General features: G+C 40.8%; 1 protein-coding gene across 1 annotated transcript; it reads left to right on the top strand.

Moving 5' to 3' along the window:
* Positions 1-19036: 19036 nt before the first annotated feature.
* On the top strand, positions 19037-22039 carry Tmsb15b (thymosin beta 15B). Its single transcript, XM_004659164.2, has 3 exons — positions 19037-19175; positions 20644-20760; positions 21612-22039. Exons 2-3 carry the CDS (start codon positions 20661-20663, stop codon positions 21647-21649), a joined length of 138 nt encoding a protein of 45 aa, XP_004659221.1. The 5' UTR covers positions 19037-19175; positions 20644-20660; the 3' UTR covers positions 21650-22039.
* The last annotated feature ends 1084 nt before the right edge of the window (positions 22040-23123 follow it).

The following is a 23123-nucleotide window of genomic DNA, read 5'->3' as shown; positions in this document are numbered from 1 at the left end:
ATCCAAAGTCTTGCTTTAGACTTATGACACTTTCTTAACTATGAGCCTGTAAAAATCAAAACACAAGTTATATGCTTCCAACACATAACTGCACATAGTAAACATTCCTATTCCAAAAGGAGGAATGGAACCTACCCTAAGCCAGCAAGTTCCCTTGACAGCTGTCCCAAAAGTCCTGCCAACTCCAAAATCCTGTCATTTCTACTACAATGTGTGGTTCATTTTAAAAGCTTTACTCAGTGACCTCACAGGACCTCGCTACCTTGCAGGGACTTCAACCCTGTCTCATACTGCATACCCTCATAAGTTTTCATAAGCTTTCTGGAATCATAATGTAATTCATGGCCCTCTATTTCCTGCATTTGTAATACTTCCAAAATATGTACAAGGTGGGTGACACTGCCAAATCTTTCTGCCAGGTAAAGATGAAACCTGACCTTGAGGTGGAGGGAATTCTTGGAATTTTTAAGTTAGGCCATTTTTGCTTATAAGAATTCACATTCTTACTAGCTTGAGCCTTCAGTGAGTTGGGTCTTTTTCTTGGGCATCTTTCCTATTGTCCCTATGCAAAGTAACTGGTCCATTCTCAATGGTGATACTCTTCTTAATAATTGTCACTGAAATAACTGCACTGTTTGGGCCTGGAGCTTGCAACTTATTCACATATCTATATAGTTTTCATATCATTCTAGTCTTTATTCCCTTCACCAGTCACCACTCCATTACTTTTAAATTCAACTTTGCTCAAGTTGTCAGGACATGGGCAGAATGAAGTCAGCCTCTAAGCCAGTTCTAAATAACAACCTCCCTGCCCCCCGAAACCTCATAAGCCAAGCCTCCACAGTCCACATTTTAAAAAATTAAGTAGAAACTTTGCATGGACACATCATGTGTTGGTAACATAATTTCTGTCCTCCATGTCCTCATTCTGCTGAAGGCCCTTCTCAGTGGCATTTCTGGTATTCACCATGGGGTTGTGGGTTCTGAATTGTGAGAGCAGCCATTAGTCATTGAGTGGAGGGACAGGGGGCAATGCCTCTATATATTCCCTCCCACCCTGTGTGTGGCTTTAACAATCTTTCTGGCCCCTCTTCCACAAAATTCCCTGAGCCATGATAGGTGTATTTATTTATTTATTTATGAGTGACAGGCAGAGAGAGACAGAGAAAGAGGGAGGCGGGGAGAGAGAAAGAAGAGAGAAAGAATGGGCGCGCCAGGGCCTCGAACCACTGCAAACGGACTCCAGGAGCATGCGCCCCCCTGTGCATCTGGCTAATGCCGGTCCTGGGGAATCAAGCCTTGAACCAGGGTCCTTAAGCTTCATAGGCAAGTGATTAACTGCTAAGCCATCTCTCCAGACCCATTTTTTTGTTGTTGTTGTTGTTGTTTTTTTTCAAGATAGGGTCTCATTCTAGTCCAGGCTGACCTGGAACTCACTGTGTAGTCTCAGGGTGGCCTTGAACTCACAGCGATACACCTACCTCTGCTTCCCAAGTGCTGGAATTGAAGGCATGTGCTACCATGCCCAGCTAGTAGGTGTGTTTTAAGGCAACTTTAGTGTTGTTCTCTCTTCAGCTTCTGTATTTCTGCTTTGGTACGTTTTGAGTATTCTCAGTGTCTTGTCTATCACCCTGGCACAGGTTGTCAGGCTCGCCATGGAAGCAGCACTCTTGCTCATCTCACCAATCCCTCTGTGGTTTCACCTGGGTCCTAGCTGATGTGTAAGGGTGGTTCATCTCCTGCCAGGGAGTCAGCTATCTTTTCTTGTCTTGTTGATAGATTTTGGTTGTCCTTGGTTCTTTTTTTGTTTTGTTTTGTTTTTAATTTTTTTTTGTTCATTATTTATTTATTTCTTTGAGAGAGACAGACACAGGGAGAAAGACAGATAGAGGGAGAGAGACAGAATGGGCGCGCCAGGGCTTCCAGCCACTGCAAACGAACTCCAGACGCGTGCGCCCCCTTGTGCATCTGGCTAACGTGGGACCTGGGGAACCGAGCCTCGAACTGGGGTCCTTAGGCTTCACAGGCAAGCGCTTAACCGCTAAGCCATCTCTCCAGCCCTGTCCTTGGTTCTTACTGCCTTCTGAAAAAGAACAAAAAGATTCTCCAACAGTGAGTGAGATAAGCATAAGTTTAAGGGGATAAGCATTGTTAACTTAAAGAGATTTTGATGGGTATAGCCTCTATTTTGGGCAAAAACTAGTAAGAGCTTCTTGTTAGAGTCCATAATCTTGGTCTCTCCATAGGATTCTGACTCAGTTCCCAGTTCCAGCTGTGGGTTCCTTTCCACTGAGTGGATATCTTAGCCAATCAGAGAGCCATCAGTTACCCACCCAGGCTGGGTGCCACCATTGCACAGGTTTGTTCATCTTGTCAGGCTGTTTAGTTTCATATAGCTGTGTCATTTGCTTGCTTACAACATTGTTGGCCATTTTCTTCCAGCAACTCATGTAGCACTTTCCAGCACTATATGGGCTCACCATCTGGGAGCTGGCTTCCTTCCAGATTCCAGCCACATCTCTCCATGTTCTGTGTTGGTAGCTTCTGCTATCTTTTGCAATAGGGTCTTACCTTTTACCTTAGGTGGGTAATCAAGTGCTTTGACAGAAGCCTGTCTTGTTTTGGGGACCTCATAAGTCTCTCCAATCAACAGCTCAATGTGGGTTGTAAGCTATTTCTGGTACTGAGAGTTACAAGCTAGAGGCCAATGTTTTAGGGTTAGGCTTAATCCCATACTCTCCAGGACCCTTGTTACCAGATGATCCTCCCATACTCCGATTGAGGGTCACATCTTTTTAAGTGAAAAACCAATAAACTTAAAAAAATATTTATTTATTTGAGAGGGAGAAAGAGCCAGAGAAGAGAGAGAGAGAATGGGCCAGTCAGAACTTCCAGCCACAGCAAATGAACTCCAGATGCATGCACCCCCTTGTGCATCTGGCTTACATGGGTCATGGAGAATTGAACCAGGATCCTTTGGCTTTGCAGGCAAATGCTTTAAGCACTAAGCCACCAGCCCAATGAACTTTTTTAAAGTAATTTTTAAATTTTTTTGTTCATTATTTACTTATTTATTTGAGAGTGACACAGAGAGAGAGAGAGACAGAGAATGGGCACGCCAGGGCTTCCAGCCACTGCAAACTAACTCCAGTTGTGTGCAGCCCCTTGTGCATCTGGGTAACATGGGTCCTTGGTAATCAAGCCTCGAACTGGGGTCCTTAGGCTTCACAGGCAAGTGCTTAACCACTAAGCCATCTCTCCAGCCCCCAATAAACTTTTATTTAAGGGATTTCTCATGTGTTTCCTTCATTGTCCATCGTGGTCACCTTAGTTTTGCTGAAACTTGGTCCTTGCAAGAACTGATCCAGTTGAACAATTGGACATATGCCACAATTCTCTGAGCCTCTCTGGTTCCATGACAAAGTTTCTGAGATCTCTGACGTCAAATTCCTTGAAGCAATTTACTTTAGGATCCAATGTAGGATAGTTAATTTATCTGCTTCTTAATTGCTTACATCTTTTAGTCTACTATCCAGGAGGAAGTTTTCTATGGTACCAATTCATTTTGGATTTAGTTTTGTATCTCCCCCATCTTCCCATTCCCTGCCCTCAAACCCTTCCATCCCTATTATCTATCCTATGAGTTGCCTTTCAAGGATGCCTGCAACTCAAGCCGTTCCATTTAAGACACAGCCCACATCTATCTCTGCTTTGGATAACTTTAACAATCAAATAGATAAGATGACTCACTCTATGGATAGTAGTCAACCTCTTTTGGGGTCATCTTTGTCATTGTCCAGTGAGCCTATAAACAAAGTGATCATGGTGGCAGGGATAGAGGTAATGTAACATGGGCTCAACAACATGGACTTCCACTCACCAAGGCTGACCTGGTTATAGCTGCTGCTAAGTGTCAAACACTCCAGGAGCAGAGGCCAACACTGAGCCCCTGATTATGACATCCTTTCCTGGGGTAACAAGTCAGCAACCTGGTGGCAGGTTGATTTACATTGCACTACTTCCATCATGGCAAGGGCAACATTTTGTCCTTACTGGAATAGTTACTTATTCTAGGTATGTGACTGTGATTCCTGAACATAATGCTTTTGCCAAAACTACAATTTGTGGACTGACAGAATATCATTTTCAATGTCATTTTTTTAAAAGTTTTATTTCTTTGAAAGCAGAGAGATAGAGGAGAGGGGGTTAAAGGTGTACTAGTGCTTCTTGCCACTGCAAAGGAACTCCAGAAACATGTGCCTCTTTGTGCATCTGGATTTACATAGATACTGGGGAATTGAACTCTGGCTGTCAGGCTTTGCAAACAAGTGCCTTTAACTGCTTAGTCATCTCTCCAGCCCCCTATCATGGTGTGGCAGTGTGCTCATACTCATGGAATTCACTAGTCTTACCATGTTTCCCACCATTCTGAAGCAGTTGGGTTGATCTTATAAAAAAATAGTTACTGTGCCAACCAGGTGACAATAGCTTAAAGAGTTGGTGCATCGTTCTTTAGAAGGTTGAATATATTCTTAGCTATCATTCAATATATGGTAGTGTTTCTCGTATGCCAGGAATTCCAGGTCCTGGAATCAAGGAATGCTACCATTTACCATCTCCCCCAAGTGACCCACTAGCCAAACTTTTGCAAGTTTGGTTCCAGAGAGAGGATGCTCTTTCCATTCCATTCCATTGAACTGGAAGCTAAGACATCCCCATGGTTGTTTTAGGATCCTGATGCCCTTGGGTCAACAGGTAAAGAAAGAATTTACAATGCTGGCAGGGATGACTGATCGATCCAGACTACCAGGGTAAAACTGGAAGTAAGGAAGAGTATGTCTGGAGTGCAGGAAATCTTTTACAGTACCTATTGGCTTATCATGTCCTGTAATCACAGTCAGTGGGAAACTACAACAATCCAATAAAGGCAGGGTGATTAGTGGCTCAAAACCTTAAGAAATGAATGTGTAAGTTACCTTTCTGTAAGGTTCAGGAGTGACCAAGACCATGGAGACCACTCTGAGGCAAAGATGGAAGCTTTAATTTTGGAAAAACATGAGCTGCCAGGACTGACTCTCAAGAGCAGAGCAGTTGACTTTTGAGATTACAGACAGTGGGTTATATAGAGCTCTTCAGTTGGGGGAAGGTGAGGAAGGGAAAATAACTCCTTTGTTCTTTCCATTAGCCATTTCACATAGCTAAGGAGTAAGACCACATGCGAGATAAGGGGGCAGGAAACCTAGACCTGGGGCATTGTTAGGCAAGAAAGGGATAATTGCTGGGCGGTTTCTTGAGGAATGTGGATAACCCACTTCCTTATGTCTCTGTTGCCCTCCTGCTGTCCACCCTCCTGCTGTCCTCAGTGACTCCGTTTTGTTTTGACCTAACACCTTTCATGTAAAGAAACAAAACCTACTGAGGTGCTTGCGGAGGATAGAGAAAATACAGAATGACTAGTAGAAGAATATAGTTATAAATACCAGCTAAGCCATGAGAGCAGTTACAGAAGTGAGGGTTATAACTGCCGTATGTTTTCTGTCCTATTTTGTTTAGTGTTTGTGCATATGTACACATTTAATAAATGATGTACTTTTGTTTTTATTTCCTCTAATTTTTACTATGTAATATAATATTGATTAAGATGGTATCAGTAGTCAAGTGTTAAACCTTGTAGCAGACAGATTCAGATTTGCTGAGATGAACTTCCAGACCAGGCACAGTTATGGAGGAAGGGATATTTAATGAAGCTTCAGATCCAGGGGACATTCCATAATGTCAGAAGAAGCTGGCCTGCTTTCACAGGACCAAACACAGAGAGGGAAGCACCAGCCTAAAAGTCAAAAGCCACAGAGCACATCACACTTCAGGAACTCCAGCTAGGCACACTTTGCATATCTTTAGATTGAAATTGCAAATCCACCACCACACCTTAAGGTCCACTCAGTGACACTGCTTACATCCAGGTGACTGCAGATGCAAGCTACAAACTAATAAAACATTGAACATATTGGGGGCCATCTATTCAAACTACCACAACCTATATTATCCTGTTTAAATGGTTGGACACTAGAAACTAAACATCCCTCAGGAAACTTTGCCATGTATTTTGGAGGATTTAATAGTGTGCCTTTGGTTTATGTGGCATAGTTATACAATGTTAGATGGAATTATAACCTTGTCATTTTACGCATTTGAAAATTAAGCATGATGCCAGGTGTGGTGGCACACGCCTTTAATCCCAGCACTCGGGAGGCAGAGGTAGGAGGATTGCTATGAGTTCGAGGCCACCCTGAGACTCCATAGTGAATTCCAGGTCAACCTGGGCTAGAGTGAAACCCTACCTTGAAAAACCAAAAAAGAAAGAAAGAAAGAAAGAAAGAAAGAAGAAAGAAAGAAAGAAAGAAAGAAAGAAAGAAAGAAAGAAAGAAAGAAAGAAAGAAAGAAAATTAAACATGACATAAGGAGATTTGGTTTGGTGTCAAATTGATAAGAGTTGGACTTGTGACAGTTCAGTTTTGTTGTCAAATTGATCAGATTAGGAATCAAGCCTCTTGGGCAGGTCTGTGAGGGTGTTTCCAGGAAGATTGATGGAAGGAGGAAGACCTTCCCCCAGAATGGGTGGTCCTTCTGATGGTGACCTATATATAAAGAAACTCTAAGAGAACACAGTGTCTTTTTGCCTGGCTGCCTGGGTTATTTGATGGTGTGTGCATCTCCCCTGTTGCTGCTATCTTTCATGGATATGGGAACCCAGCTTCTTCAGTATTCAAGTGCAGAGTGAAGACAAGTAGCTCTCCAGTAGTCGTCTAGACTTCAGTGCCAGATTGGGACTGCTGAGGAATCCAGTCACATGGACTAAGCAATTTTCCAGCCTGCAGACAGCTACTGTTAGACTGCCCAGCCTGTATCCTATAAGCTAATCTAATAAATCCCCTTTAGAATACATGTTCGTTCCTTTGTTCTGTTCCTCTACAGAACCTGAATAACACAACTGTTGACATATATTTTACTTGGAATTATGACTATTTTCTGTAACTCTACATTGTGATATTAATTTATGTTGTTGCAGATAGTGGTAATTAGTTGTTTTAAATGTTAAAAAAGTATAACTTGTGTGAATACACTACACTTTGTCTTTAATAAATATAAGGGAATTTTTATTGTTTATAGTTTTACATATTACTCATTTATTTAATAAGTGTGCTTGTGTGAGAGACCTATAGCACATGTGGAGGTCAGAGGACAACTTTCTGGTCAGTCCTGGCCTTCAACCTTGCTTTTAAGGCAGTCTCATGCAGTTTTTCACTGCTACTCTCTTAAGCTTTTGGGAAATTCTCTTGTGTCTGCCTCCTTTCTCACTTTATGGGAAACTTGGATTACAGAAGCCTGCTACAGCTTTTGGTTTTGTATGTGGGGCCTGAGCATTTCAATTCAGGTCGTCATGCTTACTTGACAAACACTTTGCTCATCGAGCCAACTCTCCAGGCCTGTTTCCAGTTTTTGACTGCTACAGAATGGCACTATTATGAATATTCTTAGTAATGTACAGAAACACAGTTTTCTCTACAGTATTTACCCAAGAAAAGAAATACTGATTTATATATTGGAGTATAGTAGGTACCTTTAACTTTACTAGATGATGCTTAACATTTCCTTTTGGCATGTACTAATTTCCACCCCTACCATTTATATTTAACAGGTCCCATTGCTCCACCTGCAGGTCAACACTTAGTATTATCAGATTTTATTTTTGCCTATCCAGGAGGGGTAAAATTGCATCTCATATTTTGCTTTCCCTGATTATTAGTAATGTTGAGCATCATTTAATATTTTTGTTGGGCATTATGATTTCTTATTTTGTGAATTATCTTTTCAAGATATGTACTATATAATATTGATTAAGATAGTATCAGTACTTAAGCATTAAACCTATATTATTCTGTTTAAATGATTGGGCACTAGAAACTAAACATTCCTCAGGAAACTTGGCCGTGTATTTTGGTGGAATTAATAGTGTGCCTGTAGTTTATGTGGTATAGTTATACTATGTTAGATGGAATTAGGACCTTGTCATAATTTGGGTTTTGTGATTTTCCCAACAATAGTTGTGGAAGTTATTTATTTTAATTTTATTTCTTTATCTTTTATATGGGCTGCATATAAATGCCCCCATTCAGTCACTTATTTTTCTACTTTCCTGATGGTATTTTGGTTTGACAGACATCTTAATTACAGTATAGTCAGTCTTTTTGTTTTGTTTTGTTTCAAGGTAGGGTCTTGCTCTAGCCCAGGCTGATCTGGAATTTACTATGTAGTCTTACGGTGGACTTGAACTCACAGTGATCCTCCTATCTCTGCCTCTAAAGTGCTAGAATTAAAGGCATGCACCACCACACCTGTCTCACTCTTTTTTCATTTCACTGTTATTTGTTTTCTTAAAAAATAAAATCATTTTTACCCCAATACCAAAAACTATTCACATATATAATTGTTTTGGGATTTTATAGTTTTGCCTTTCACATTTAATTCCTCAATATAATTGGAGGATTTTTTTGTGAAAAATGTGAGGATGGAGGCTAGGGATGTAGCTCAGAAATAGAGTGCTTGTCTAGTTCAAGGCCAGAGTTCAATTTCCAGCATCCAAAAAAGTTGAGACTAGAGGTAAAATTTCATATTTTCCTTATAAACAATCAAGTGTTCTAATATAATTTGTTGAAAGATCTTTCCGTCATTCATTTAGAATGCTAATGTGGTCAGATATGAAGCATTTATGTATTCTTGGGACAATTCATGGCTTTATCTTCTATTTTACTGGTCTATTTGTCCAATCTTGTGCCAATACACAATTGCCCTGTTACTGTAGAAGTGAATTAAGTCTTGGTATCTATTAAGGAATATAGTTCACATAATTCTTGTTTCTCATGAGGTTATTCTTATCATTATCCACCAACACAGATATGGAGACTATTTTTTTCACAAGTTTTTATTGAGATTTTAATTTCAGCATAACTGTTGAGGGGCTAAAGATGTAGCTCAGTAGTAACACACTGCTTAGCATATACACAGACCTAGGTTCATACCTCAGTACCAGGACAAACAAAACAAAAAGTATTATTATTATTTTTAATTTAGTCTCAGGGTAGCCTCAAACTCATGGTAATCCTTCTACCTCTGCTTCCTGAGTGCTGGGGGAAAAATATTATTTTTTATAATTCTTTTTGTTGACAATTTTCATACAAGTATATAAGGCATTGATTATAATCCCCTCATATTACCTTTTCTTGACCAATTTCCCTATGCCTTTTCTGATGAACTCCTTCTTTTCCCAAACTAGTCCCCCTTCTGTACTGATGTCTTTTTTCCCTGGTGTGTGGGTATGATCTACTGAGTTTAATTAGGGTTGCCTTAATGAGTACAGGTGAGGGATTATTAGCCAGAGGTTGTGGTTCTTACCAGTAACTGTTACACTTCAGAAAATATCTCCACTCCCCAAGCCATCATTAACTGCCTATAACTCCTCAGGGAGGGAAGGGGACCTTATTCCCTCCCCATCATCCATGATGGAATGTTGATGGGCCCAATATAGTATGGGTGTTATACAGATTATAATAGTCACTGTGAGATCATGAATGCAACAGCTATGTTGTAGCAGGATGAGAGCCTTCCAAAGTACTCCTCCCCATCCTTTAGATCTTATATTCTGTTAATTCCCTCTTCCACATTGTTCTCTGAGTCTTAAATGGGATGATATAGATATTTAATTTAGCATTCAGCACTCTGGTCTCACTTCTTCTCAACACTTTGGTGAGCTTTGTGTCTCCTCAGTAGTTACCACCATCTGCAAAGAGAAGTTTCTGTAGCTGCAGATAAAAACTGCACTTATCTATGGGCATAAACATACATACTTAGAGATGAAATTTAATGGGCATACATATCCATTTAGTCAAACAGTAATAGTAGCTTGCCTCTTAGGGCCTATGACCTCTTCAGCCATATAGGCTTTATACTAGGCCTTAAATACCAATCATAAATTCCCACCCATGGAGCAGGCCTTACATCCAATAAGAGAGTAGTTGGTTAGTCTCAGAACAGTCATGCCACTATTGCACCACTGGGCACATCCTGCTTGGTTGATCAATTATGTGGTTCTCATGGTCCACTGCTTGGTAAAATTGTCTTCAGCAATAGGATCTTGCCATCTAGTTCTGTGGGCACCCAACAGCATTGGTGATAGCCTTATTGTAAAAAAACAACAACAACAACAACAAAAAGCCTATTGTTTTAATGTTTTGAAACCTAATTTAAATGTTTTGCAAAATTTCTTATTATTCTTCATAATTTTAATACATCTTATGTTGTATTTTATTGGTTGTTCATTACTTTACGAATTATTGACAACAAAGGATTCTCATGGAAGGATTATAATGTTTCTTATGGATAAGTCTTTTCTGTTTTGTTCCAAGAGAACATGTATGTATGTTTATCTGGCTAAGAAATCAGGTATATAAAAAATAGAAACCAAATGCAAACTACAACAATGAACACAGGATTTCTGATCATTTATGTCTCCTTTCTACCCAATGCATAGCAATTCTTATCAACCTATGTAAGCAAGAGTAGATGTACACATTTGAAAAGAGGCTACTTTTTAATACCCTGGACAACTGATAAAATCATCTGTGTGAGACCCCACATGTACTTGTAATGGACAGCAATAGTTTCACAGCTTGAGTCTCCCTATGTAGCCCAAGCTAATCTAGGTCTCAAGATATACTTACTTTAGCCTTCTGTGTATCAGGATTGCAATTGTATAGTTGCACCCATTAGTACAATATTTTGACAGTACACTAATAAAATTGTAGAAGGCACTTAGACAGTGCTTTTTTTTCGGAAAAACACTGACTGATTGCTTGGGACCACAAAGAAACAAAGAATTATGAAAAATAGGCATATCTGCCTTTATTTTGTTTCTGTCTCCTTTACTTTGGCTGAAGGCACAGAGATAAGTCATTACCCTTAATCATTCCTTTAGAGCCACCTTGGATTTCCAGAACAGCAAAACTTCCAAGGAAATACCATACTCCAAAATGAGACCAATTATCCATGGTGAAGAATCTGTACTCTGGAGCAAAAGGAGCCATCCTCTGAGTACCATCTTGCCCTCTCAAGCAATAAGGGCCTCTTAGGACCACCTTGTAGGATAGCAGCTGTATCAGTAGTGACAGGAGGACTGTATCTAGACCAGGACTGCTGAATTATGTATACCTCTCATCCCCTGCCCCAATTTTTTCTCTATTTAAATGCGAATCTGTCAGTATTACAGAGATGCACTTGGGGTTAGTGGGTGCTTTAATTTGTGCCTCTTCTCAGTGTGGCCACATTTAATACATTTTCCATCTCTTTTGGGGAGAAAGAGAAAGAGAGGGAGATAGAGAGATAGGAAGAGAGAAATAAAATTAGTGGGCTGCATTGCAAGAAAGGAATGGTAATTCTGAAGGATCTATTGTTTTTTTATAGAAATGTAGATTAGCCTGCTCTTTTTTGTGGGATGACCTTTCTTTACTCTGCAGGGTTGCTCATTGAAAACATGTTCCTTAGACATGGCAAGGTAATTCTTCCTTCATTGACCCACAATTAGAATAAAAAGCAATACTAAAAAAAAAAAAAAAAAAAACAAAAAAACTTAAAAATGGGGACTGGGGAGATGGTTCAGTGGATAATAATAATGCTTGATGTGCAGCTATGAAGGTCTGAGTTCTATCCTTAGAGCCTACATAAAAAATCCCGTATTATATATGTGCATAAAATTCAATAGGGGCTGGGGAGATGACTCAGTGTTAAAAGTGCTTACTTTCAAGAGGGTGAAAGGGATGGGATGGGGTGGGACATGAGGGGAAAAAGTGCTTATTTTCCACAGAACCCACATAAAGCTGGATACAAGTAGCACACATGTCTCCCATTCCAATGCATCTTTGGCTATGAAAGGTGGAGTCAGGAGACTACTGAAGTTTCTAGGCCAGATAGTCTTGGGATGGCAGGGGTGGGGGTGAGACACAAACAAGGTGGAAGCCACAGACTGATGCTCCAACATTCTCCTGTGACAACCTTACTCATGCACCTATAACACACACAAATTCAAAAATTGTCAATAAATAAAATAATTTTAAAAAATAGTTTTTTTTATTTATTTCTTTATTTGGCAGAGACAAAGAGGGAGAGACAGAGAGAGAATGGGCCCAGCAGGGCCTCTAACCACTGCAAATGATCTTTAGATGCATGTGCCACCTTGTGTATCTAGCTAACGTGGGTCCTGGAGAATTGAACCTGGGACCTTTGGCTTTGCAGGCAAATACCTTAACTGCTAAGGCATCCCTCCAGCCCCAATAAAATACTTTTAGGAAGCCAGGCATGGCTACACATGCTGGTAATCCCAGTCCTGAGGAGGTGAATCTTTGGGACTTGCTGGTCAACCTGTCTTAACTGAAAAATGGCAGCTCTGGACTTCCTGTTAAGATGGCGGCGTAGGCACCACGCCAAAGCAGCCTGGGGGGAAATCACCAAAAAAAAAAAAAAACTCAGCAAAATACACACTTTTACTAAAAAGCGAGGTGTATAGGAAACTGAAACTGCAGCGGAGAAGTAGAAGAGATCCAGAGAATACAGAGTCTGTACAGGCTGGCAAAAGCGGCCCGGGCGGTGCACCAGAAAGCTGACAGGATCGGATTGAGCCACATGAAAAGCCAGGTGAGGGGAGCTTCCACTCACACTGGAGCTCTAGAAAACATGAAGGGAGACAACAAACTCTAGAAACATGAAGGGAGAGCAGCAGTGAACAACAGAGGAGCAGATCACAAGGTAGAAGAACACATGGAACAGCAAAAGAACTAGAGCAGCATCGGCTCCCTCCCCTCCACCGCCTGTGCCCAGCTCCAGCAAACACAGCAGTGGTCCCGGGACTCAGCCATGCCAACTTGAGTCGACAATGGGACTCAGGCAGGAGCAGAGTCCAGCAGCAACGTCAGCGGCTCTGGCACCGGCAAAATCTGTCCCAGCAATGACGGATCCATAAGTTCCAGCTTCAGTGGCAGCAGTGGCAGATCCAGTAGCAGCAGCTTCAGCAGCAGCAGTGGTGGTTCCAGCAGTGGCAGCTACAGCAGAAGCAGCAGTGGCAGATCCAGCAGCAGCAGTAGCGGTTCCAGCAGAGGGATGCAGATCTGCAGGGCCACAGTTGCCAGGCTCGGTTTTCCCTGCAGGAAAAGCCAGTGACCAGCTCCAGAAATCAGAACAGTGGCCCAATGTCCCAGCCATCAACTTGATTGAGACCAAAATCATCCAAAAAGGTAACTGGGATTGCACCAGGGAAGGGTCTCACTTGGTCACAAGCTGACTTGGATCCCTCAACAGACCCGACATCTTAACCTCTTTGTTGATAGAGTATTTGCTTGTTATAATACCTACTCTTACATAAATACTCAGTGCTGTTTTTGACTGAATGTGTACAGAGTTTAGTTAAATTTTAGAATCTACCTGTATTTTATTCCACTCAGACTACTTGAATACTCCCATAGCAGGCAAACTCAACCCCTAGGAACACCTTTGTAGAAACGCTGAGAGTCTTAAGAGCTACACATAACACCTTACGCTCCTACCCTGAAGATATATAACATCAGATCAATTGACACAGCTAAGAATACCCAGCTAGCTAGAAAATCGAAGCATTAATTTAATCTAAGATGCAAAAATATATACATTTTAACACAAGAAACACTAAAAAGCAAGACAATATAAATCCACCTAAAAGTATTAATGCATCAGAAATGACTTACAGTGAGAACGAGTTAGAGGAAATGCCTGAGAAAGATTTCGAAAGAATGATTGTAAATATGTTCAAAGAAGTCAAAGAACAAATCAAAGGAGTCAAAGAGGAAATCAAAGAGGAAATTAAAGAGAAAATCAAAGGAACCAAAGTAGACGCAAGACACCAATTTAATGAAATAAAGAAGGCAATACAAGACATAAATAAGGAAATAGAAATAATAAAGAACAACCAGTCAGAATTACTAGCAATGAAGAACACAGTTAATGAAATAAAAAACTCTGTAGAAAATCTCACCAGTAGAATGGATGAAGGAGAGGACAGAATATCTAATCTAGAAGACCAGGTGGTAGATCTAATTCAGTCCAACAAGGAGAAACACAAACTAATAGAAAAGTATGAATGAGAATTTCAAGATATTTGGGACACTATGAAAAGATCAAACATAAGTATTCAGGGCATAGTATAAGGAGAAGAATCTCACTCCAAAGGCATAGGAGGTGTCTTCAACAAAATCATAGAAGAAAACTCCCCCCAAAATTGGGAAAGAGGTGCCAATGCAGATACAGGAAGCCTTTAGGCATATATCCTAAGGACTCATCTCATTTCCTTAGAAGTACGTGCTCAACCATGTTTATTGCTGCTCAATTTATAATAGCTGGGAAATGGAACCAGCGTAGATGTCCCTGAACTGATGAGTGGATAATGAAGATGTGGCACATTTATACAATGGAGTTCTACTCAACAGTAAAGAAAAATTTAGTTATAACATTTGCAGAAAAATGGATGGATCTGGGAAGGATTTTACTAAGTGAGGTAACCCAGGCCCAGAAAGCCAAGCACCACATGTTATCCCTTATATGTGGATCCTAGCTACAGGTGATTGGGCTTCTGTGTGGGAAGGAAAATACTTAGCATCAGAGGCCAGTAAGTTAAAAAGGAGATATAAAGGGAAGAGAAAGTAAGGGAGGAGGGTACTTAATAGATTGGTATTGTATATGTGTAAGTAGAATGATTGGGAGGTAATATGATGGAGAATGGAATTTCAAAGGGGAAAGTACGGGGGAGGGAGGGTATTACCATGGGATTTTTTATAACCATGGAAGATGTTAATAAAAATTGTGAAAAGATAAAAAAAATAAAATAAAGTTTAAAAAATGGCATCTCCATGTCCAGTGAGAGTCCCTATCTCATGCAAATAGGACAGAAGTGCAATACATGAAGATACCTAATGTCTTTCTCTGACCTCCGTATACAAGTGCATGAGATGTGTGCACAAGTGCACACAACACATACTACCACACTAAAAACTGATATATTGCTTGTGATGATTTGAGTAAGATGCTCCTCATAAACATGCATTTTGTTTGTTTTTGTTTTTGTGATTTTTGAGGTAGGGTCTCACTCTGGTCCAGGCTGACCTGGAATTCACTATGTAGTCTCAGGGTGGCCTTGAACTCTTAGTGATCCTCCTATCTCTGCCTCCCAAGTGCTGGGATTAAAGGTGTGCACCACCCCACCCCGCCTGGCTAAACATGTATTTTGAATGTTTAGTTCCCAACTGATGGCAGCTTGGGAGGTGGAGCCTTGCAGTAGGAGGTGTGTCATTGGGGTTTGACCTTGAGGTTTATTAGCCTCTAGCTGGTTGGTGTTAGTTCAGTTCATTTTCTTACTGGTGTTTTCTACCTGCTGTAGCAGAAGTGATGTCCAACCTCTGCTCGTGCCATGCCATGCTTTTCTCTGCCATCATGAAACTTCCCCTCAAGAATATAAGCCAAAATAAATCCTTTCCTTTCATGAGCCATTTTTGATCAAGTGTTTTGCCCCAGCAATATGAAGGCAAGTACAGTGCTTATGAAGACACCACATGCTTCAGTTGCAGAACACTGGAAAAATCAAGCTAGAAAGGAGCTGGAAGCTTCCCTGCTTACTAGTTGTTATAGTGCTGTAAAGTGCTATGCAATCTGCGGGGGGAGAAAAGTCATCAACAGTACTGGGGAGAAAAGTCATCAACAGTCCTAACGAGCAGCAGATTCTGCAAGCTACATGACTGGCCAGCAAGGAAAGATGTGCCCACTAGTGCAATAATGGCATTTCTTTGATGGAGGTCACCAGCTGCTCTCTGCTTGGATTTGAAGATGATATCATGGGGAGGAAATTCATGCCTGACACTGAAAATCTCATCAGAAGCCTATGACTGAGAAGGTCATAAGCCCTAGGGGAAGCTATTACTTTTTTTTTGGCCAGGTGGATGTATTATGCCTACCAAATTGCCCTCTAAGTATTTATGTGTATTCCCACGTATTAGTGTTGCTCTCAAAAATCATCAAAATGCTGAGAAGTGAGAGTTCCGTGTTTAGCATTACATGATGCATTTCTATCACACTCTTTAAGGCTAAGATACTGTTGTGGAAGAGGTAGCAGAAAGAATTTATGAGTCAAAGGATGGAGAGGAGTGCTGTCTTTGAGACATAAAGTTGCAGTTGCATTTATTTATTTTTATTTTTATTTTTTTTTGGTTTTTCGAGGTAGGGTCTTACTCCAGCCCAGGCTGACCTGGAATTCACTATGGAGTCTCAGGGTGGCCTCAAACTCACGGCAATCGTCCTACCTCTGCTTCCTGAGTGCTGGGATTAAAGGCATGTGCCACCACGCCTGGCTCGGCAGTTGCATTTATGACCTCACAGCAGCTATTGCTACCTGCACAAGACCTGCATTAAGATGAAGGCAAAAAAAAAATCACATCAAAAAAGAAGAGGGACTAGTTTGTAAAAAAGCGGCTGATTGGAGTGGACATAGGGGAGGGGAGACAAAGGTGGTGGGAGAAAATTATGATCAGAATGTGTTTTATATATGTGGAGGTTGTCAATAAAAACTAAAAATAGGGCTGGAGAGATGGCTTAGCGGTTAAGCGCTTGCCTGTGAAGCCTAAGGACCCCGGTTCGAGGCTCGGTTCCCCAGGTCCCACGTTAGCCAGATGCACAAGGGGCTCACACATCTGGAGTTCGTTTGCAGTGGCTGGAAGCCCTGGCACGCCCATTCTCTCTCTCTCCCTCTATCTGTCTTTCTCTCTCAAATAAATAAATAAATAAATAAAACATTTAACAAAAAAAAAAAAAAACTAAAAATAGCCAGGTGGGGTGGCGCACACCTTTAATCCCAACACTTGAGAGGCAGAGATAGGAGGATCGCTGTGAGTTCGAGGCCACCCTGAGACTACATAGTGAATTCCAGGACAGCCTCAGCTAAAGCAAGACCCTACCTCGAAAAACAAACAAACAAAAACTAAAAAACTAAAAATAGGTAAAGGATCTGAATAGGGTACTTCACAGAAGAAGAAATAAATAAGCTAGGAAACCTGTAATAAGTTGACCACCTTTGTGAAATAATATGGCAAATGCATATTCAAGTACCTGAGAGATGAGCTAGAAGGCCATACATCACATTCAGTGTAAGACTACACCCGGGGAAGTGGAAAAGAGAGTGAAAATGGGGTGAGGGTTGAGGAATCCTCAAAATTTCTGTTTTCATTCCTTGAAAAAAGACAAACTGGGCTGGAGAGATGACATAGCAGTTATGGTGCTTGCCTAAAAAGCCAAAGGACCCAGGTCTGATTCCCTAGGACCTATGTAAGACAGATGAACAATGTGGTGAATGCATCTGAGTTCGTTTGCAGCATCTGAAGGCCCTGTGTGCCCATTCTCTCTCTCTCCTTCTCTCTGCCTCTATGTCTCTCTCAAACAAATAAAATAAATTTAAAAAGTAAATACACCTAAATAGTAAAACAGTGAAACTTGAGTAGCAAAACACTGGTTATTTATTATATCTAATACCAGAGACATAAGAAGTATCAATCAATGACCATTAAAGTTTTAAAAAGTTTAAAATGTTCTCCGACCAACATACAAAACTCAACTGACAAGATCATTGAAAAGGGGATGAAGGGCTGGAGAGATTGCTTAGCGGTTAAGCGCTTGCCTGTGAAGCCTAAGGACCCCGGTTCGAGGCTCGGTTCCCCAGGTCCCACGTTAGCCAGATGCACAAGGGGGCACACGCGTCTGGAGTTCGTTTGCAGAGGCTGGAAGCCCTGGCGCGCCCATTCTCTCTCTCTCCCTCTATCTGTCTTTCTCCCTGTGTCTGTCGCTCTCAAATAAATAAATAAAAAATGAACAAAAAAAAATATTTAAAAAAAAAGAAAAGGGGATGAAGTGAGGTGCAGAAGGTTTTAGAACTCTTTATGGAGTACTGCCCTTTGTGGATCTATAATAACTGAGATATGAGCAAAATTGTACTTTAACACTCAAGCTTTGGCTAAGTACCCATAAAATGACCTTGGACGTTTTAGTCAGTTTTTATTTACTTATTTATTTAAGCGCGACAGACACAGAGAGAAAGACAGATGGAGGGAGAGAGAGAGAATGGGCGTGCCAGGGCTCCCAGCCTCTGCAAACGAACTCCAGACGCGTGCGCCCCCTTGTGCATCTAGCTAACGTGGGACCTGGGGAACCGAGCCTCGAACCGGGGTCCTTAGGCTTCACAGGCAAGCGCTTAACCACTAAGCTATCTCTCCAGCTCTAGTCAGTTTAACTATCCGATTTTCACTTTTCTCTACTAACAGACACTGGGTGGTGCTGCTGTCCAAAAATTGTGCTGTACCATAGTTTTTTTTTTTAAACTTTAATTAAGACAGGGTTTCATCAGGTGTTTCTTGTGGGCCAAACAAATTGCTATAGATTAAAGCTATATAGACAGTCTCAGTAAATTCTCCTGTGATTACTCCAAACTGACTGTTACTAGGGTCCAGTCAAACTCTATGACCTGACCAGGGATTAGAACAGGTATAATTGAGCACCTCTTTCAAGCCACTGATCATCATAGTATGCTTCAGCTCCAAAAGCTCAAAAACAAACAAACAAGCAAACAAGAATGCAGGGGCACAGCTCATTCAGCTTGGATCTCCTCGCGGTTCCAAATCTAGGATATGATGTGTCTGTTTATTGTAGAGACTCCTGCTATGGGTGGTGAAGGAGGGTGTTTGAAATGAAATCATTGTGGCCTCTGAACGAGAGGCCTGAGCCCTGCCCCGTAGCCAATCAGAAGCCTTCCGTGATGTCATCAAGTCCTGGGGTGGGCCGTGGGTGCTGGTGAGGGCTTGTCTAAAAGCTAATCCACCAGGAAATCTAAAGAGGAGGAAGCGGCAGGAGGCGAATCTGGCAGCCGACATCCAATCACAGAGGACGGGGGCGTGGCCTGCCGCAGGATTTAAGGTAGCGGGTTTCAGCGCGGGAACACCATCCCGGTCCTGAGCTAGCAGTGGCGGCGTCTAGCGGCAGCCTTGCACGAGTCCTCGCGCCCTCAGGTGAGCAAGCACACCCTTGTCCCAGCCAGAGGACAGCCAGGGGCAGGGGAGGAGGCTGGAGGCGTTTTCTGGGACCAGGAGGGTGGGACTAACATTTCCTGTCTGCGATAGCCTCCCAGGAGGTCCGCGTCTTTGTTTTCTGGCGAGGCCGAGAAGTCCTGAGGGGGCCCCTGGAGGATATTGAGCTGGCACCTGGCGTTGACAATAATTACTGTGAAATGGGCACAATCTGCCCCAGCAAACTCCTGTGTGCCATGCACTGCCATGCACTGCCATCATATATTTGTGAATCTTTTTCTACCCTTGTGGTTGGTGTTGGTCAAAGGGCTGGATGGAGGCATGTTTGAGACTGTGGCAAGTCTTTGGGACCTCTCCATTCTACTCGTGGCCCTAGGCATGGCTTAATCTCACTAGGGTGGGGTTGGGGGGCTCTGACTTCCCACCTGTGGGGTCTCTTCCTATTGTCTCTTCTGAACAAGTCGGTGAGGTTCAGAGGGCGCAGGCATTTCATCATATCCTACCTTAGTATCTTGTCTCTACCTTTGCACAGAAGACAGGTTGAAATATGACTCAATTCTGTTTAGCTTACTTCATTATTCTTAAATCCTGACTCTCAATTAGCTGTTTTTTTTTCCTTACACATTTACAGTGCCACATAAACCTATTATGAACATGTAATTGACTATAGGCAGATTAAACCTTTCTCCTCTTATAGCACATTAATGTAATGTCTTTGGACATTTTAAAATATAAATTATTACATTATGTGCTGCTCTTTTGTGTGTAATGTTATTCACCATCCCACCCAAAACACCAAAAAATAATGGAATAGAAAGTGAACATGTTCAAATAGTCCTGTCTCTCTTTACAAAACCATAACTATTCAAATCCAGTCCTTTATTTGGTCTTCTATCCCTATCTTCCCATGTGCTATTACCTCCATTTTACCTTTGCTGTGATTTTAAAAGTTGAACACATTGGCTCTGGGTTTCTACAGCATCTTAGTTTCTAGTGCATCTTCATCCACTATCACTACCAAAAGAAATGGACTAGCAGGGCTGTGGAGATGGCTCAGTGGTTAAAGGCTCTTGCTCACAGAGCCAGCTGGCCTGGGTTCAACTCCACAGTATTCACATAAAGCCAGATGCACAAAGCAGCCCATCCATCTGGAGTTCATTTGCAGTGGCAAAAGGCCCTGGTATGTCCCCCTCCACATGCTCTCGCGCTCTCTCTCTCTCTCTCTCTCTCTCTCATAAATTTTTTTTTCAAAGAAATGGGCTAATGATGTGGAATTTAAAGTATTCTCATAAAATCTTGACTTTTCTAAGACCTGTTGTTTTCCTGTTGAAAAGCAGCAGGTTAAATTGACATTGATATTAAATGAGATTCCTTTTTTTTTTTTTACTATTACCCCTTAGTCTGATCATTGTTCTGCTAGATCTTTTTAAAAATGTTTTTTTTTTCCAAGTCTTTCTTCTAGTCAAGATGAGTGATAAGCCTGACTTGTCGGAAGTGAAGAAGTTTGACAAATCAAAATTGAAGAAGACTAATACTGAAGAAAAAAATACACTTCCATCAAAGGAAAGTAAGTAATGGGAGATTTCGGATTGGGAGGAACAATGGTGAAAGTTGATAGATTCAGTAAATAACCATATTTCTAATAAAATTTGTTATAAACAATAATTAGAGTTCCATTGCATTTAATACAGCATTTTAAACTGTCAAATAGTTGATTTTGTTATTGAGTTTATGTAAGTGGTCCTTACATTATACGTACAAATCATAGAGAATTAAAAATTAGTTTCTTGTTTCTTGTTGAAAATTACTATAATCACATTAAACCAATCTTAGAATATTGGAACTTATCACAAGAAAAATCTTAGTTATATACACTTTCAGTTATCTGGTACTTTTCTACATCAACAAAATTGAGCCTCATTACATTCCCCTAGATGCAAGTGATCAGTTTTGCTCCCTGAAGTTACACCTTCCTGAAGAAACTCCAAAATAGTCAAAATTATCTGAAAATCTATTTTTCTTATTGTATAAAAACACATTTGAAAAAAAATGCTTTATTTACATTTTACTCTTAAATGGTCTGGAAAAATGGTAACAACATGAATGAATCTACCTGAGATAGAATGATATCATCGTAGTTTATTCAGATTCTAGTGAATCCACATATTAGTGTGTGAGGATTTGTGGCTAGTGTCTTGGTAGTCTAAATTTAAAGCATGTATGACAGCCATTAAAGATTTAGCAGAGAATGCTTTTTAATGATGTTGACATTCAAACCCAAGGTCTTAGTGCATACCAGGCACTCTACCACCATCAAGCTATACCCTCAATCTTGGAGCAAAGAGCTCTTTTTTAAAGAGTATGAACATAGTATTAGGAAAATATTGTTAATTTTTTTTTTTTTGTTTATCTCCCCAGCTATCCAGCAGGAGAAGGAGTGTGGTCAAACATCATAAAATGAGGAACTCCTAAGAGTAAACTTCAACATTGCCTGAGGGTCTAGTGTAGTCTTGTTTTTGTAAACCCAAGTGTTTGTAGAGATTTGAGGCACCTGGTGATGGCTTTTCACTTTTATCCACTAGTTGAAAGGTCAGCTGTAGCCAGTGTTTCCTAAATTTGCTTTTAAACTTTTCATTGTTGTTTAAAGTCCAGAAGGCAGATACTGTCAATATTCTCACCATTGTTCACCTCGGTGCATGTAGTCATTTCAGCTGCTGCAGGGCTGCCAACTCTAACCTACAATGGGTGCCTCAGTTCCTTCATCATCTTAATGAGGTTGCATGCTTTGCAGCTTCTTGGGTTTGTGTTTATTTCTGATATAACATTAAAATAAATAAAATCACCAACTTCTTGTGTTTCTTTGTGTTCTAAAGAGTGAAATGATACAAGGGTACTCTTTACAATAAAAGTTACTGGAGGAGACCTCTTAAGTGGATTATGCATGTGTGAAGCCCTCCTTTGTTCAGATCCATTGGATACCTACTTGAAGATGTTAAGTGCCTTTCCCCTAGAAATGAAACTATACAGAAGTTTGGGAGAGGAGGTGATGAGAAATAGAAACAGGATCTAAAATGATCTGTATGCAGTGTAAACCCCACCCTTGCTTACTTGAAAGTGTTTTCCAACTTAATGAAATGTAATAGTCAAGCCTGAGGTTGTATGGAGACAAGAGCAGGTGACACTTGTTAAAACCCACTGCTAAGCACATTATGGTCTTCTATTGGGTGTGAACACATATTTGATAATTGTGAAAGACACTGCTGAGCTTTTTTTTTTTTTTGATTTTTGTAACATTTATTAAGAGAGGGAAAGAGAGGGAGAGATGGGGTCCACCAGGGACTCTAGCCACTGCAAACGAACTCCAGTTGCATGTGCCCCCATGTGCATCTGGCTCATGTGGGATCTGAAGCATTGAACCTGGGTCCTAGGCTTTGCTGGCTAACTAGTGCCCTTGCTGAGCCTTTTTTGACTTTTGAATAGAATTTACTAATGAGCCAAGTATTTTTTTGCTTTCACTTGAACAGGATTGTTATTGACTGAATTGTGTCTCCTCTAGATTCATGTTTTATTTTAACTTCTATTATGGTTATATTGGGTGAGGAGATCTTTCAGAAGTTATTCAAGTTCAATGAGACTTCACCGTCATTTTCATAGTGATGCCACCTTTTTATAATGTGAAAAAAAATATATGGAACTCTTATGAACTATAAAGAAAAATAAAATGATATTTGGGAGAAATTGTATGGAACTGGAAAATATTAAGTGAGGTAACCCAACCTCAGAAAACTATTGTATGATCTCATGTGGATCCTAGCCTCTAACACTTGTGCATGTGTATTTATATGGGAGTAAGTGTGGGTACAGGCTAGGAAACTAGAAAGGAACCCATAAGGTAGAAAAATAGGGAGTGAGGTGAGAAGGATAATAGAA

Source organism: Jaculus jaculus, chromosome X (assembly GCF_020740685.1).
Source record: "Jaculus jaculus isolate mJacJac1 chromosome X, mJacJac1.mat.Y.cur, whole genome shotgun sequence".
NCBI lineage: Eukaryota > Metazoa > Chordata > Mammalia > Rodentia > Dipodidae > Jaculus > Jaculus jaculus.
Note: the sequence above shows the minus strand (reverse complement) of the source record. Positions and strands in the feature narration are given on the sequence as shown.

Coding starts and splice junctions, on each gene's coding strand:
- Tmsb15b (XM_004659164.2), top strand. CDS start 20,661: ATGAGTGATAAGCCTGACTTGTCGGAAGTGAAGAAGTTTGACAAATCA. Junction 20,761..21,611: donor TACACTTCCATCAAAGGAAA/GTAAGTAATGGG, acceptor TTATCTCCCCAG/CTATCCAGCAGGAGAAGGAG.